The 16834-nt window shown below is 40.0% G+C and overlaps 1 protein-coding gene across 1 annotated transcript in view; it reads left to right on the top strand.

Moving 5' to 3' along the window:
- Positions 1-16834, top strand: part of ERN1 (endoplasmic reticulum to nucleus signaling 1) — an 83886-nt gene that overhangs the window by 12012 nt on the left and 55040 nt on the right. Inside the window, exons 2-3 of the mRNA XM_060252081.1 lie at positions 791-991; positions 5661-5781. Coding sequence (XP_060108064.1) covers positions 791-991; positions 5661-5781 — 322 coding nt within the window. The remainder of the gene's footprint in view (positions 1-790; positions 992-5660; positions 5782-16834) is intronic.

The raw sequence follows: 16834 nt of genomic DNA on the forward strand, positions 1-16834 counted from the left end.
TATGTAAACTAGCCCCTTAATATGTTGCAGTAGTATAATCTCCCACTAATCCCGCTCGTTATTCATTCCTGGAGAAGGCTATTTTGACCATTCTCATATTCTTGATTTCTCAGAAAAATATTCACATACATTGGTGGGCACCAAGGCAAGGCAATCATAGGGCTTGTGTTGGTCCCATTATTCTTTGTATTTTTCTGGCAGTCTACTTGTATATGTATTCCATCTGAGGCTTGTAAGACTAAACAACATGGTGAGGGCGGGGTATAAATAAAATTTATTATCATTATTATTATTATTTCATATTGTAGATGTAGACAATTTGAGTGAGGCATCTCTTTGTACTTGCTTGGGTGAAGTCATTTCACCTCAGTGGGCCATACTTCTAAGCAAGTATTCATAGAATTGTTTTCCCCATCATTCTAAATAATTTATATTTAAAGGTAAATTGTATTGATAAATACATCAAAGGGCGGCTTTGCACACTTGGCCAAGATTCCCAAGTGCATGTTTTCCCATGTGTTTGAAGCACATCTTCCCCTTAGATATTAAAAAAAAGATAATGGTTGACACTGTGTGGAAATGTACCATAAAGTGTAGTGTGACCCTTTGGATAAAGCACTGAATTGAACAGGAGACCTCTCTGAATGCTGATCAGACCTGTATTCTTCTATATTCCATAGGACCAGTATCAGGTCAATGGGACATTTCATATTAAAATAAAAGAGCAGCAGAGATTTAAAAGTAAAGAAATGCCACTTTTGTAATAGTTTCCTTCTGTTTACTTTTATAGGTCTTTGGTTTAGCTAGCCATTCAGAGCATAATCTCAATTTGGCTCCTGTGCCCATATTCAAAAGAGAGGAAAACAAAATAGAGTGCAATGTGATTATCTTCCGTGAAGACAGAGATGTTGGGATGAAAGTTGGGTGTGCGCATTCAGGACAAGAGTCAACTTTTGAAATTCACAATCTGATCTCAGCGCTCAGGAAAAATGTAAAAACATGCCACAATGCAAAGTCTCCCTTGAAGGGATGGAGACCAGAGAGAAACCTGGTTGCATGTTTATATAGCATGTTTCTCCATTTGAAATACAAAAATCTGCTGAATCTGCACCCCTAGTTTTTAATGAGGAGTGGGAGAAAAATGCACTGCAGCCTCCCCGCTCCTGACCTGGCTTTCATCTGTGCCTCCCCCTCTCTCCATACAGCCTCCAGCAGTGTCTTCAAAGGGGTCACAGGGACTGCTATTATAAAGGATTCACAGGGAATTTTTCAGGGTCCAAACCTATATGATTCTGATATAGTTTACTCCTCGATACAGATAGATCTTTTCTGTGCCTTCATTTGCTTCATTTGATTATATTTTATAATTTCATAGCAGCCTGATAGCCCAGCCTACCCCAGTCTCATTAAAGCTAAGCAGGGTCAGCCACAGTTACTACTTGCAATGGGAGACCACCAAGGACTGGGATTGCTATGCAGAGGAAAGCAGTGGCAAACCACTTCTTCCTTGAAAACCCTATAGTCCTGGGGTTGCCATGAGGTGCTTGCAACACATTTATATTTTCAGTGCATAGTATAGAATCTGACTGCTTTAAACAATCTATACTATGTGGGTTGAAATGAGCAAGTGGTATGCTGGTAAACATTCTGTTGCCTTAGAGCACTGCTGGTTAAGTTTTCCTGTTGGAGGCTTGCGCAGAGAAGCCAGAGTTGATTTTGGTTTTGTATCTTCAAGAAGAAGAAGGAAGATAAAAGAAGTAATAAGCATAGTTTTATGTATTAGTGATTATCTTTTATTGTGAGTGCCCTTTTTGTGTCATATCCACCTTGTGTTGTGTTGAATTAAATTCAATACCTAAGTTGCCCCAACCACTTTTGAGATTTATTTACATTATAATTTGGTCTGATTCCTATTTCTGAGATGCTGTGTTGTGCTCTTGGATATGCCCAGCGGAAGAGGTTGCTACAGCTGCGTAATTTTATTTTAAAGGGTTGTGCTGGATTACTAATACACTGGAAAATGCAGAGCTTTTCAGGAACAGACCTCTAATGTCTCAGAGTTTGCTGGTATTCTAGTTCTCTTCTAAACACATTCTGCAGTCTTGGAAAAATTTAGTCTTTACTGGATGGTGTAATAATTATGAAAGTTGCAACTAGTTGCATTTTGCCAACAATAGTAACTTGAGATTTAAATATCTTTCTGAAACTTCACAATCATGACAGGTGTCTAAGCCATAAAAATAGTGATTGAACAGGTTTTTTTAATTATAATTTAATACTCATAACACAATGCAAGTAGTCAGGGTTTTGTTTTGTGCAGGGTTTTTTCCCCTGATTGTTTGAAAAAATACTTTTAAAATTGGGTGAATTTCCACGGAAAAGTAGTTCAGAGTTGTGTCTGCCATTAAAAGGAGTGTGGTATAGTGGTTATGAGTGTCAAATTCTAATCCAGAGAACTGAGTTTGACTTCCCACTCCTCCCCATGAAGCCTGCTTGGTGACCTTGGGTCAGTCACAGTTCTGTCAGAGCTCTCTCAGCCCCACCTGCTTCTCAAGGTGACTGTTGTGGGCAAAGGAAGGGAAGGAGATTGTACACCGCTCTGAGACTTCTGAGGGTAAAAAAAACAAGGTATAAAAACTAACTCTTCTTCATTTTCTTCAGGCTCTTCAATCAACATATGCTTTTTGATGCCCAAGGTGCATAATCCAAACACATCTTCCAAAATCTTCTTAATGAAATATTTTTGTTGTTGTGTGGTTTATTATTATGGAAGCTAATATGAAATTAAATCTGTGTTATTATGGTGGTGGTTTTTATAGTATGTAAGAGCCTCATGGTGCAGAATGTTAAAGTTGCAGTACTGCAGTTTTAAACTCTGCTCACGACCTGAGTTCGATCCCCGGCAGAAGCTGGGTTTTCAGGTAGCCGGCTTGAGGTTGACTCAGCCTTCCATCCTTCCAAGGTCAGTAAAATGAGCACCCAGCTTGCTGGGGGGAAAGTGTAGATGACTGGAGAAGGCAATGGCAAACCACCCTGTAAAAAAGTCTGCCATGAAAACGTTGTGAAAGCAACGTCACGCCGGAGTCGGAAACGACTGGTGCTTGCACAGGGGACCTTTCCTTTCCTTTCTTTTCCTTTTATAGTATAGCAGGCAATGTAATTGTTTGTGATTTTATGATTCTGTGTTTGTTGTTTGCTATTTAACCTAAAAATAAAATAGACACTAGTACACACATGAATACGCATGAAGCTGCCTTATATTGAATCAGACCATTGGTCTTGCAAAGTCAGTACTGTCTACTGAGACTGGCAGTGGATCTCCAGGGTCTCAGGCAGAGGGAGCCTGGAGTAGGTAGGGACTATGACATTCCAGTCTTGGCCCATCTACCCTGACTCCCAACCAGTGTTCTCTCTAAGCAGAGTTAGCGTGAGCTAGCTTACAGATTTTTAGCCTCCAGCTCACACATTTTTGTCTTAGCTCAAGAAGGATGACCCCAGAGTACACTTATTTATGCAGTGGCTCACAGCTTTAATGCCAGTAGCTCACAGCTTTAATGCCAGTGGCTCGCAAAGTAGAATTTTTGCTCGTAAGACTGCAACATTGCTCATAAGACTGCAATTTTTTTCTGGGCTGAATTCAATGTACACAAGGTGAGGCTAGCACACACATGCAGAGTAATAGTTTAGACTTTAGATGGGATACAAAAAGGAAAAGAGCGGTTATATAATATTATTGTATATATCAAGGATAATTATATATTTCAGAGTGTATAAAACAGAAGATATTTCTCCCCAACATCCCCTTCATTATAATTTTTAAGACATTATCTATAAAATGCAATGGTCCTTATTTCTGTTGGGATACTTTTATAGTCAACATTTTGCAATATATTTATGTACAATAAATCTACAATCTACAATTTTTAAACTCATGCTAAATTTGTCTCCTGCTTGCATAATACACACGCCATCTCTCATCAAATTTCATAATTGAATCTGTTTCTTGAATAGGTCGTTAATTTTGCCATTCCTTGATAATTCAACATACAAAGAGTATCACGGCAGAAAGGAACAAGGAAACAAAAAGCAAAAAGCCCCACGTGAAACCAGCTTCTATATCAAATTACATAAACAAGAAAAACCATTCATATATAAATAATTGTATTTAACCCACATATATTACGTACTTTCATCAAAACAACCATAATACTCAGTCCTTAGAACAATATTATATATATTATTTATATATGGTTTTTCTTGTTTATGTAATTTGATATAGAAGCTGGTTTCATGAGCAGCTTTTTGCTTTTTGTTTCCTTATTCCTTGATAGTTGGCAAATTTATTTTCTCATTCTTTTAAGCTTGGACAGATGTCTAATTTTCACTTTGCTGCATAGATTATTCTAGCTGCTGTCACCATGTATTTGAATATCTCTTCCAAAATATTTGGTAATTTATTAGGCAGTATACCTAACAGCATATTCTTAGCTTCCAAAGGGAATTTAAATGTTAATATATTCTACATTTTCCCATGTATCTTTTTGCTCCCATATTTCCAATATCTTTTTGCTTTTTTAGAAGTCTACCCCTTTTGGTAAAAGGTTCCATCTATGTCTTGCCATTTCCAGCATTTTCCTTGGTATTTTTGGTCTACTTTCTCAATATCCTTTGGGGTTATATACCATCTAAAAGCATTTTGTACCAGTTTTCTCTTAATGCCTGGCTGTAAACATAATTTCTTTTTCCCATAACGATTCCCACTGATGTATATGTATCTTCTCTCTAAAACTCTGCATTTAATCATACATTTTTCATTTTTTCTTCTTCCATTTCTAACTGAAGTAATAACATATATCCATTGGAATAAAACATATATCCATTGGAGTTCAGTCACCTCTCTTAGAGCTCCACCTTCTTCTTTAGTCTTGAAGCTTATTGATAATACAGCAATCATTGAATGTTGATTCCTTCATCTCTAATATCTTGCCTGGAATTGATTTCCCCCTGAGCATTTGCCATATGCCCCAAATTTGCTTACTAAGGCAGCAACCTTTCCTTGATCATGGTAGGTGTTTGCAGTGACCTGAAGACAAGGAACAACGGTTTTTCATAGATATACTTGAGTTCAGAGGTGAGATTAAGCCAAAAAGTGAAGCAGGCTTAGAACTTCTGTTCTGTTGTCAAGTTCTTTGGCAAGTGACATTAACCACTCCTCAGTCTCTTTCCTGGCAGTCTCTAAACTGAACAGCCAAAGTGGCAAAAGTATGGTTGCAGCAATGTAAAATTCAAGGATAGGGTCACATGGAGTTAGCATGTAGGATACCAGTCAGATCTCCAAGTTGCTTTGCATAATTAAGCCATTTAACTTGAAGGGAAGGCTGAGCAGTCATTACACAGAAGGTTGCAGCTGTTGCCTTTTTTACTGCTTGTTATCCTAGAACATTGGAGAAGGCATTTAAAGTTAAAGTTGCTTTCTTTCTACCTCACTCTCTTTTCCCACCATCTATTTCCCTCCCTCCCCCATCTGATGTTCATGTCTTGCAGCTCTCAAACATCTGATGTTTATTCTATGTGGCTCTTACATTAAGCAAGTTTGCCCACCCCTGTCCTAGAACTTTTCCTCAAGCAATAGTAAACATGAAGTTTATTTTTTTTTCCAGAGTTTTGGAAATGCCAATTCAGTGACTCTTCCAGAGACTTTGCTGTTTGTTTCAACTCTGGATGGGAACTTGCATGCTGTGAGCAAGCGGACAGGGTCAATTAAGTGGACTTTAAAAGAAGGTAAGTTTGAGATGTTACCTTGTCTCCTTTATGGTCACTGTAAAAATGGCCGTCTCGGAAAACCTGTCTGCATTTCTGATGGCATTCATGTTTACTTGGATGTCAATCCTACTGTTTTAAATGGCGTTTATTCACGAGCATGTTTGCATAGAGTTGGTGCGCAGCAGTACAATCCCATGTAAAATTATTCATCATAGGATTGCCAGTTTAGTGTAGTGGTTAGGAGCGTGGACTCTAATCTGGGTGAACAGGGTTTGATCCCCCACTCCTCCACATGCAGCTACTGGATGACCTTGGGCAAACCATGGTTCTCTCAGAGCTGTTCTCTGAGAGCTCTCTCAGTCCCACCTGCCTCACAGGGTGTCTGCTGTGGGGAGAGGAAAGGAAGGAGATTGTAAGCCTCTCTGAGACTCTGAGTGAAGACTCTGGCTATGAAGCCAGTCTCCTCATCCAAATCTGCTTTCTTATTCTAAGGGCATTTTCTGGTCAAGAATAATAGACTTTTTTAAAAAACAAACAAACCTGCATTTAACTTTTGAATCTTCAAAGCATTTAAATTTTGTGTATTATTGCACTGTCGCTCTTGGCATGAATTGCATCCCTCTGGCTAATACTGTTGTCACAGAACTGACCAATATGTTATTAGCCTAACTGTTGGAGCTTTCTGTGACCAATATCTTTATTTTTGAGTGCCTACTGTATCTTTATCCTGCCTTTTCCCCAAGAAGCTTGGAGTGATATTTAAAGTTGGTGTGATATATACAATTCTCTTGTCTTCCATTTTCCCCTTACAATGGCACTATGAGGTGACTCACCCAGCAAGCTTCATCTTGGGTAGGAATCTGAACTTTGGCCTTTCTGGTCTTAGCCTGACCTCCTAAGACTTTTACCATACTGGCTTCTTGGCTGGAATGCAGGCCATCTTTTTGGTTTTGAGGGTGTGCTGTTCCATGGCTTCCAATTTGTGCTGCTCCATGTTCTGGAGTTCTTTAATTGATGGTGTGCCAGTCTCTATGGCTCCCTGATAAAGGGTGTCTTTTGTATGCCTGTAGTGATTGATTCTATTCCCAAAGCAAACAGCCTGTAATGGAAACAGCAGTCTATAAACACAACTTTTGCTTATCAGACAAACATTGCCCTTAAAAAAAAATTTCCTTCTACAGTGGGCTATAAATTTATTCCCTTATGCAGTCGTTTGCATTTAAATTTAGCTGAAGCATTAAATGAGCTGTATGAAAAAGAGAGCACATACTGCATAGTTCAGCTTTCACTATTTTTAAATGAATTGATTGTATTGTTAAATCTCAAATACTGTTTGTGGATAGGGTTGCCAGCCAGCTCTAAGGTGGGAAATACCTGGATATTTGGAGGGTAGAGCCTAAGGAGGACAGCATTTGGGGAGGGGGAGGACTTTAATGGCGTATAAGGGCTGGCTCGCCCACTAGATAAATTAGGCATTTGCTTAGGGCACCAGGAGGGGGGGCACTGAATAAGGCTCCCCCCAGTACCCTAGACAAATGCCTAATTCCCCCGACCCCCAGCGCAGACAGAGAAGCGACGCCAGCCTCCCCCTTACCCACTTTGAGGTGAGAATCTCAGTATAGCGTTCTCTTAAGAGAGCGCACGATGATGAGGCTTTGCTTCCCAGGGGAAGCAAAGCCTCCTCGTCGTGCACTCTTTCTTTATGGATATTCCCATGTCAAAGCAGGTAAGGGGGAGGCTGGCATCTCTCCTCCGGGTGCGCCGGGGGGGGGGGGGCGGCAGGCAAGCCACCTTCCGCCCCCCAGCATGCTCAGAGGAGCGACACCAGCTTCCCCCTTACCCACTTCATTTTCTTACCCCCCCTCCCCAAATACTTGCTTCTGGACTTCATTGTTCAAACTCCTTGTGAAAATTTTGCTGAACTCTAAGATTTAACAAACTATCTAATATTTCCCCCCACAAAAAATATGGGAAAATAACCAAAACAAAAAGCAGACAGATGGAAATCTTCATCATGCCACTGGTGGGAGTAAGGTTTTCTTATGACAATTATAATTCAAGAAGCATTTTAAGGTAGATGATGAGCTGATATAATTTCGTAGACCTTTCGGTGATGTCAGGAGTGTGTGGAATATACAAATGAGTTGTGCTAATGAGCTCTAGCACCTCTTTTTCTACAAAATGACCCCTGCATATGTTTTATGTAATCAGTCTTCAAAACTCAATGTTGACTAATTGATTTTGGATAGACCATGTTCCTGCATAAAGCAAAATTGAAAGCATCCTTTCTTGTAACTGAAACCAGAGCTATACTATCACCTTATTCCAGAGCCAGATAAGTCCACAAGACAAATTTCTTCTTATAATTGTCATAAGAAAACCTTACTCCCACCAGTGGCGTGATGAAGATTTCCATCTGTCTGCTTTTTATGTTTTGGTTATTTTCCCGTATTTTTTGTGGGGGAAAATATTAGAAAGTTTGTCAAATCTTAGAGTTCAGCAAAATTTTTACAGGGAGTTTGAACAATGGAGCCCAGAAGGAAGTATTTAGGGAGGGGGTGGTAAGAAAGTAAGAGCACAATAAAATTTAGAGGTTCTGGAGCTCTGCTCCTGTGAGCTCCTGCCCAGAATGAGGCCTGAATATATGTTTGAGATGTTATGTCCCTTGCTGTGCTTCCCAAGTTAATTAGAAACCAAAAGTAAAAGGGAGTCACCATGACAAGCGCAATGATTCTCATTGGAAACCACATTCCCTTTTCACTCAGTATGTCAAAGTAACAGGCGAGGTCTTTCCCTCCCCCTTTTTGAACTACACCAATTTTTTAACTGTTGTAGAACTCAATTATCTTTTTAATATATATGTTTTATTAAAACAAAAGTCATACAGAAAGTTACATATAATAAAAAGAACAAGACAGATAGAAAATACATAAAATACAGCACTGGCCCTTTTCCTCTTACAATCTTAACTATAACTGCAACATCTCATTTATTAGCATGGTGTACTGGTAGCAGCGTTGCCAATCCCCAGTTGGGGGCAGGGGATCTCCTGGTTTTGAGGCCCTCCTCCACTTCAGTCATCAGAAAGTGGGGGGTGGAGGAGGGAAATGTCTGCTGGGCACTCCATTATAATGGAGAATTGATCTGTGAGGCTCTTGGGGGGGGGGCTGTTTTTTGAGGTAGAGGCACCAAATTTTCAGCATAGCATTCGGTGCCTCTCCTCAAAACAACCCATAAGTTTCAAAAAGATTGGACGAGGGGGTCCAATTCAATGAGCCCTAAAGAAGGTGCCCCATCCTTCATTATTTTCAATTGAGGGAAGCATCCCTTTAAACGTTGTGGCCAGAACTCCCTTCAGAGCTCAATCATGCTTGTCACACCCTTGTTCCTGGCTCCACCCTTAAAATCCCCAGGTATTTTTTTTAGTTGGACCTGGCAACTCTAACTGATAGTACTTCTATGGGCTATACCTAATTTTGTGGTTTGTATTGCCCTTGACCAGACCTGGTCCACTTCAGATATATCTCCTTTTCTGATAGGCTGTTAATTTCACTAAAGTGTATCTCTCTTTTGTTTTTTTAAGCCAATCTTGTAGCATGAGGGTCTTTTTCTGTTTCCATTGTTGGGCTAAAACCAGCCTGGCTGCAGTGTTTATATGTATGGCAACCATTTGCAGATTTTTGAGGATGTCCAATAAATAATTAAGCAGCAGTGTCACTGGTTTATAGAGGATCTGAATTCTTACTGCACTAGATACCAATGTTGCAATTTGTTTCCCATAGCTGGAGGGCTGGATACATATCCACATGTGGAAAAAGTCTGCGTTACTTTCTCCACTGAACCAGATAATTGCAGAAATCATTTATCTTTTGAAAGTGGCTTCCTCTACTCCCCCCACCATGAATTTCCTCCCTAGGATAATGAGCAGTTACTTTTATTCACATCAGAGTGGAAAAAGAGCTGTCAGTTTATGTGGAGGGATAGCTGATAATGACATTTTCCATCTTGTATTTGTGATGTTGTAATCTCTACTCTGGAGGGAACGCTTTGGGGAGGGAGGTCTGCTGCTCTCAGGGACCAGTCCCCTTCATACACGCACAGTGAGCTGTGCCCTGATAACTTTGCAACTGTGATATATATGCGACTCACAGTCATGTGACCAGGATCAATTTAAGAGTCTTTCTTGGCTGGTTGATGTTTGTCATCTGATTGGAACTCCTCCAGGAGGGAGAATATTAAGTATGCAGTCAGTTTAACCACAAAGTTGCAAGGTTTATATACACAGTATGTTCCTGGGGCTAGCCCTGCAAAGGAGCAGCTCCCATGCATCTGAATGCATGAGGAGAGTTTTGTCATGTTTGTTCATCTAGCAAGGACTGCAGTATTGACCCCAATGCAAAACTAGGATTGTTCCCAGGTATATCATCAAAAGAGGGTTGTGATACATTTGTATACAGGTTGCAATTACATTCAGTGGCGGGGTTTTTTGGGGGGGGGGGTCATTTTAGACAGGCTATCTTAAATTCAGGGTTGCTTTCCTTTTGAATAAATACGGTACTTCTTAATATTCAGTACTTCTTAATATTAAATTAAATGGTTGAAAAATAGGTTCAGGACTAGGGGAAATAGGAAATACTTACCTAAATGTGTAACTAAATTGTGGTACCTGCTTGCTTGTTATTTGGCCATACCTGGTTCACCTGAAGCAAACATGCCTGCTTTAAAAATGAAACATTGTGTCAGGGTAAAGAGTTCAGAATTCCAGTGCGATGGGCCCAGTCAGAGTGTTTACCTACATGTGTATGGGAACTTCCATGTTTAGGTCAAGTTTAATAAGTTTAATAATGATGTTTCTACTGTTGTCTTGTCAGATAGTACTATAGTATTACAATCTGTATTTCACAGTCAAATGTACTGGCAGGGGTGGGAGGGCAGGAGACTTTGTAAATTATATCCATTGTTGAGTTTCACTCTTGTATGTAAGCAAACAATAAATAAATAGCAAGAGATTCCATGGAGTAAGAGTGTTGTAGCTGGCAATGACTTGGAAATTACTAGTCCAAGATTTAAAGAAGTGTATTGCAAAATATCATTGGCATGTTACAACTGTCAGACTGGATAGTCCAGTTCTATAGAAAGTTTTATTTCATTTACTGTGCTAATCTGGATCCTTATCTGTTTGTGGTCTACTCAATCAATGTATTGTTCTGTACTTAATATTCACTGGTTTGCTTCTATGTAGCAATAAAAGCACATTATGAAGAGTCAACAACATTAAGACTGCTTTTAAAAGCATTTCTGTGTTCTAGCTTATTGTTATTAAATCTTTTAGGACTGGACACAGTGAGAACTAAGCTTACTAGTTTAACTTTTTATGTAGAACTATAATGTCTGAGACATCTTTGACAATGATGAGGACTAACCAGTTTTCATCCTGCTTCCTTATTAGCTTGAAATACAAAACAATTTGGCACAGCTAATGGAGAAGACTTGTATTTAAAACAAACATTTTTTGCTACACATGACTCTTTTCAATCATTGTAACCTTTTATAAGAACCCTTTGTGCTAGCTAACGGTAGGAATAAATATAGAAATTATTAACAGATTCTGTTTCCCTATCCCAACTATAACAGATCCGGTTCTGAATCCCAGTTATACATTCATATTCCATAGCTCTTCTGCTTAAGAGAGCAATCAAGAGACACAACTAACAGTAATAACAAATCCTCCATTCTGTTGAACTGTAAGCCAAAATGCCCTCAAAACGAGGATTGGGAATTGTCAGGTGGACACCTGGCTTAATCAGGATCTTTTACCTGTGTATACAGGATTCCACGTCCAGAAATTAATGCTTAAAAATATTAGTGACTCTAATTAAGTAAAACAATTAAAATTTATTCCAGAAAAATATAGGCTTCTATACAAGATAAAATACTCATAAAATCATACATACAGTCCTAAGAAAAATAGAGATATATATAGAGAAACACATGGGTAGACGAACAGGGTAATATTTACTGATCGTATTCTTCAAGGAAGGCTCCAATGGCGATGAGCGAGGAAGTGGGAGAGGGGACCCGAAACTTGGCAGAATCGGGGATGGATCTAGACAGCGGAATTGGGATACTGCTAGAAGCACACATGTGGGGAGCTGTGTTACAGGTTATATAGACTACTTTGAGCCCTTAGGGGATGGAAGGCACAGCGGTGGATGACAGGTGGTCAGCTGGTACATGAGAAAAGGGGAGGCTCTGCAGTGATCATAAGGGCTGGACTTCTTCAGTAGCCAATAGCAAGTTAATTGGTGGCACCTAATTGGGTGCCCATGACTGACCAATGAACAAGCTTGGTCCAGGGGTACCTGGTTGGACTTTCAGGTTGCAATGGACCAGGGTGAGGCTCCAAAATGGGGAAAAGAATGGGGGAAATTACTGGGTGGAGGTGTGCTTGAGTTTACCAAACTTATCTAAAAAGGTGACAATAGATGGCCAAATTGCTACCTAAGGTAACACCCGGTTTACACAAAGGAATTTGGCTCTGGCTGAAGATGGTCTTCCTCTTGTTCAGTCTTCTTCTTGGCACCAGTCTTTGTCTTGAGTTCCCTTAGACAAAGGCTTAGGCGGTCTGGCAGGATCCACGCCTAAGATAAGCTTGATTGCCTTATGCAGAAGTTGAAGCAGCTGTTGGATATGGAGTCAGGTAAACAAGATGGATTCTGGTGGCGTTAGCCTTTGGTTCATGGAAACAGGCTGGAAACTGTTTGCCTGTACAGTTTATGGTGGTGTGCCTTCTTCCATTGCAGTGGCCAAGACTGGGCACACAAGGAGCAGCTGGAAGCTCGTCTGTAGTTCTGGCTAACACCCATCCAGAGATGTAGAATGCTGCTGCAAAGCTGAGGCTTATAGTATCCACATAAGCCTTAGAAACCGTGGGCAAAGTCCACTTCTTAGAGCAGACGTGTGCAAGTCAAAACTCCAGGCACCCTGGCAACCATACTGGTGATCACGATGTCCATGTGTATGAAAAGTAGGGGGCTTTTTCTTACAGAACACGATAAAGACAGAAGAAGAGCCATGTTCACATGTAATCTTTTTAAGGGAAAGCTTCCCCAGATATTGAATGAATCAGTAGAGGACGGCCTCTCCTGAAAATAATTGGTCTTGGGATAATGATAACCTGGCCAGTTCTAGACCATCTTCATATTTTGGGACACGATGATAGTGCATATAGTTGAAGAGCAGCTGCAGGTATGCCCAAGTGGTGCACTTTTTCTTGACTCTTTTAGTCCTGATTATGGGATGAAGACTGCTTTAGGGGTCCTGCTGGATGACCTACATCTAGAAACAGACAAAGTGACTAATTCCATGTTGGGTTGGGGAGTGGGCTCTCACCAGTGTTTGACATGGTCAGTCACTACATTCTGTTGTGCTGTGGAACAACCAGTCAGAATGACAGGGAGTAGACGAATGATAGTGCTAGCCAGTGTTATTCAGCATCCAAATAGAAACTCATGAGTGATACCATCTCAAGTTTTGTGGTTCAGTGCCAATAATATGCTGATAACCTGCCTTGAGTCCTGACCATGTCAAGAGAAAGGTGGGGTGTATAAATACTTTCAAATAAATAAATAACATTCAGCTTTATCTATAACTAAACAACCGGGAGTGTCCTACTGTTTCTTTCCAGCTGTTTTCACATGTTGGATAATGCACTTTGAACATATGAACATATGAAGCTGCCTTATACTTAATCAGACACTTGGTCCATCAAAGTCAGTATTGTCTTCTCAGACTGACAGCGGCTCTCCAGGGTCTCAAGCTGAGGTTTTTCACACCTATTTGCCTGGACCCTTTTTTGGAGATGCTGGGGATTGAACCTGGGACCTTCTGCTTCCCAAGCAGATGCTCTACCACTGAGCCACCGTCCTTCCCCACTTTCAGTGCACTATAGCAATCATTTGCAAGTGAATTTTTCTATGTCATTCAGGAAAACCCAGTTGCAAATGATTGCTGAACTGCATTGAAAGTGCATTATTCAATGTATGCAAAAGCAGTCACTCTTCAATCCTCCATCCATTATATGACATGCTGCACAAGAATTTTGTGTGGGACTGTGCACAGGTATCTCATACCGCTATAACATGGTTGATATTACTGTGTACTTGGTATTTTTGTTTCCCATCAGTAAACTATTTCCAATTATTCTGCTAAACTCCATTTTCATTGCCTTGAATGCAAGTTATTTGACCTTTTGTGTCATTCTACCTGACCAGTTATTAAACCTAACCCACAAAAATAAAGGGGGAAAGGAGAAAAATTTCAGCCCAGATCAACTCGGATATAACCAAAGAGGTTTTTTAAAAAGATGGAAAACCTTGTATGTAGAAAAGCTAACATATTAAATCACAACATGTTTAATCAAATTGTAAATATTAAATACTGTACATAAAAATTCAAGCTGCTTCATTTAAACATATAGGTACTTTTCACTAGTGTAAAATAAACACATTTTTGTGAAATTACACTTACACACATGAGGATATCGTGTACATGTATCTTATGTTATTAATAACTGTACCTGGTCATAGGAAAGATGCTTGTAAATGTGTGACAACTTTGATTAAAGATTCTGTGGTTCAATTTAATTTTTGCTTTTGGGAGTTTCCCTTGATATTTCTACATACAAGTTTGTTTTTTCAACCTCTGTTTACCTGGTTAAACTTAAGCCTGCAGCTCCTTTAGAATAGAAGTGAGAGGGGGCAGAAGAGAGGTTTATTTCTTATGTTTGTCTTCCACAGAGTTAAATTATCAACCAAAGCAGGCTCATTTACACAAACATGTGTCTAGTGCACTTTGCTGATTTAAATTGGTGGCAGCCAAGCTCTTAAAACTGTTTTGTTCCTTAAGCTGCTCTGAAATTCTAAGCTTTGAGGTAACAATTTAATATCTTTCTCAGTTATATTTCGGTGTCAGACATGTGAAAACAGCACCTTCTAATGACTGGTCAAATTTAAATCTCTTTGCAGAATAGTCGTATGACTGCAAGGCAGTTCTTTAAAGAAATAAGAGGAAATCAGAAAGCAGGGCAGCTTTGTTCATTGTTATTATAGTGTGACTTTATAATAGCAACTCATGAAAACATTAGTTGAAAATGAGAGATGGAAGACCAAGCTGAAGCAGTTGTTTGGGAACCCACAGTGGGGCACTGGATGGGAGAAAACCGTGAGATGCACATGTGCAAAGCTTGAAGGACAAACAAGATTGCAACATTATTTGTTCAACACTCAGTGCATTCGCACACACTAAATAATGTGCTTTGCAACTGGATTTTTACTGTGTAAGTATAACAAAATCCACTTGCAAACCGTCACCTTGTGAAGGTACCCACTGTGAAAGTGCCAAAATTTTTGAGTGAACAATGGGGTAGGGACTACTTGTGATGATTACTGGGATCCAGCAGTCATGCTGGAATTGATATGGGCAGATTCAGGAACTGAATTGCACAGGATAAGAAACATTTGGCAATTTCTTCCCCGAGGATGTGCCTTCCCATCAGATTAAGGAACCATTCCAGGTTCCAAGCTACCTCTTCTGTCTTTTATGAGGTTCATCCAAGGATTGCAGTGCCCCCAAGCTGCCTCCCTTGATTTATGTCACGTCCCTGCCTACTAACATTAGCAAGTTGTGGCACAGTAACAGTTGTACCAACCATACCATACCAACATGACAATGCAGTGAGACAGTCCAAAATGCCAGAATCCAAAGGCAAGTTTGGGTGCCTTCCATTTCATAATAAATCACAAGAAGGAACCATATTTTCAGTTAGAAAACATTTCTGCACCATGCATATAACAGCTCATTCCCAATATGCCTGCCATCTCATTTTTCCAACACTCTTAAACCCTCTTGTGTAACCAAGAAACAGAATCCAGACAGAAGCAGTCATTAGGGGCAGGGCACAGAATTAACCCCAGTGAAATCATAGCAAGTAGAGGGAGGATTGGGGTCAAACCATCTTCTCCAATTTGGAGAGTGACTGTGGAGCTGGGGAAGAATGAAGAATTGCCATTCTTCCCACAACTGTCAAACTTCCCAGACCTTTAGCTGGTAAGTTCTGAAGCACAAAGTCAAATATAGGTGATGAGAAATTAAATTCGAGGTCTAAATTCAAGATAAAAATTAACAAGTCTTGCCTGGCTGCTGTACTAAGAATACTTTAACAAGCTCCAGTGTAGAATTATGGCTCTTCTAAAATATACAGTGTGGTTAAAATATGCCTCCTTGCTTGGAGGCTCATTAGTCTAGCTTCTTACTTAGGTAAATTGGTGGGACTTATTTACTTATATTTTGCCTTTTCTTCAGCAACACAAAGTGACTTACAAAACATATCCCAACAGGCATGGATAACAATTAAAACAGTCAACGTTAAAAATTAACTGCAACTCACAATAAAGATGTTGCCTAATCGGTTCAGACACATCAACTCAACTGTCCCTTTCATCATTAACAACCCCACAACATCACTGAACAGTCCTTTGAAGTGGCCTTGTCTCTTTTAAAACTTCCATGGGCCCAGCCATTACACAATGTGGGAACCACAATAAAAAATGTCCGAGCCCAGTGGTATATAATCCTTCACATTAAAGCTAGTGTTATTAGTAGGGTTGCTGGCTCCTGGTTGGGAAATACCAGGAGATTTGTGGGGGGGTGAAGCCTGAGGAAGGCAGGGTTTAGGGAGGGGAGGAACTTCAATGGGGTATATAATGCCAGAGTCCACTTTCCAAAACAACCATTTTCTCCAGGGGAGCTGATCTCTCTCACCTGAAGATCAGTTGTAATAGCAGGAGAACTCAAGTTACTACCTGGAGATTGGCATCCCTATAAGAAGTGTGAAGAATCAGCTATACCTCACCAACCTTTTACAGTTAAATGTATCAGCAACTATGCAGATACACTCTGAGGCCAAAAATATCCTTATCACATATATACCTTGGTGGGGTCTGAATGGCCGTTGTTATCCATGATCCGGGGGTTGTCATATTTAGAACCATGAAATATCAGTGTTGTGTGG

The sequence above is a fragment of the Heteronotia binoei genome, chromosome 13, assembly GCF_032191835.1.
Source record: "Heteronotia binoei isolate CCM8104 ecotype False Entrance Well chromosome 13, APGP_CSIRO_Hbin_v1, whole genome shotgun sequence".
Classification (NCBI taxonomy): Eukaryota; Metazoa; Chordata; class Lepidosauria; order Squamata; family Gekkonidae; genus Heteronotia; species Heteronotia binoei.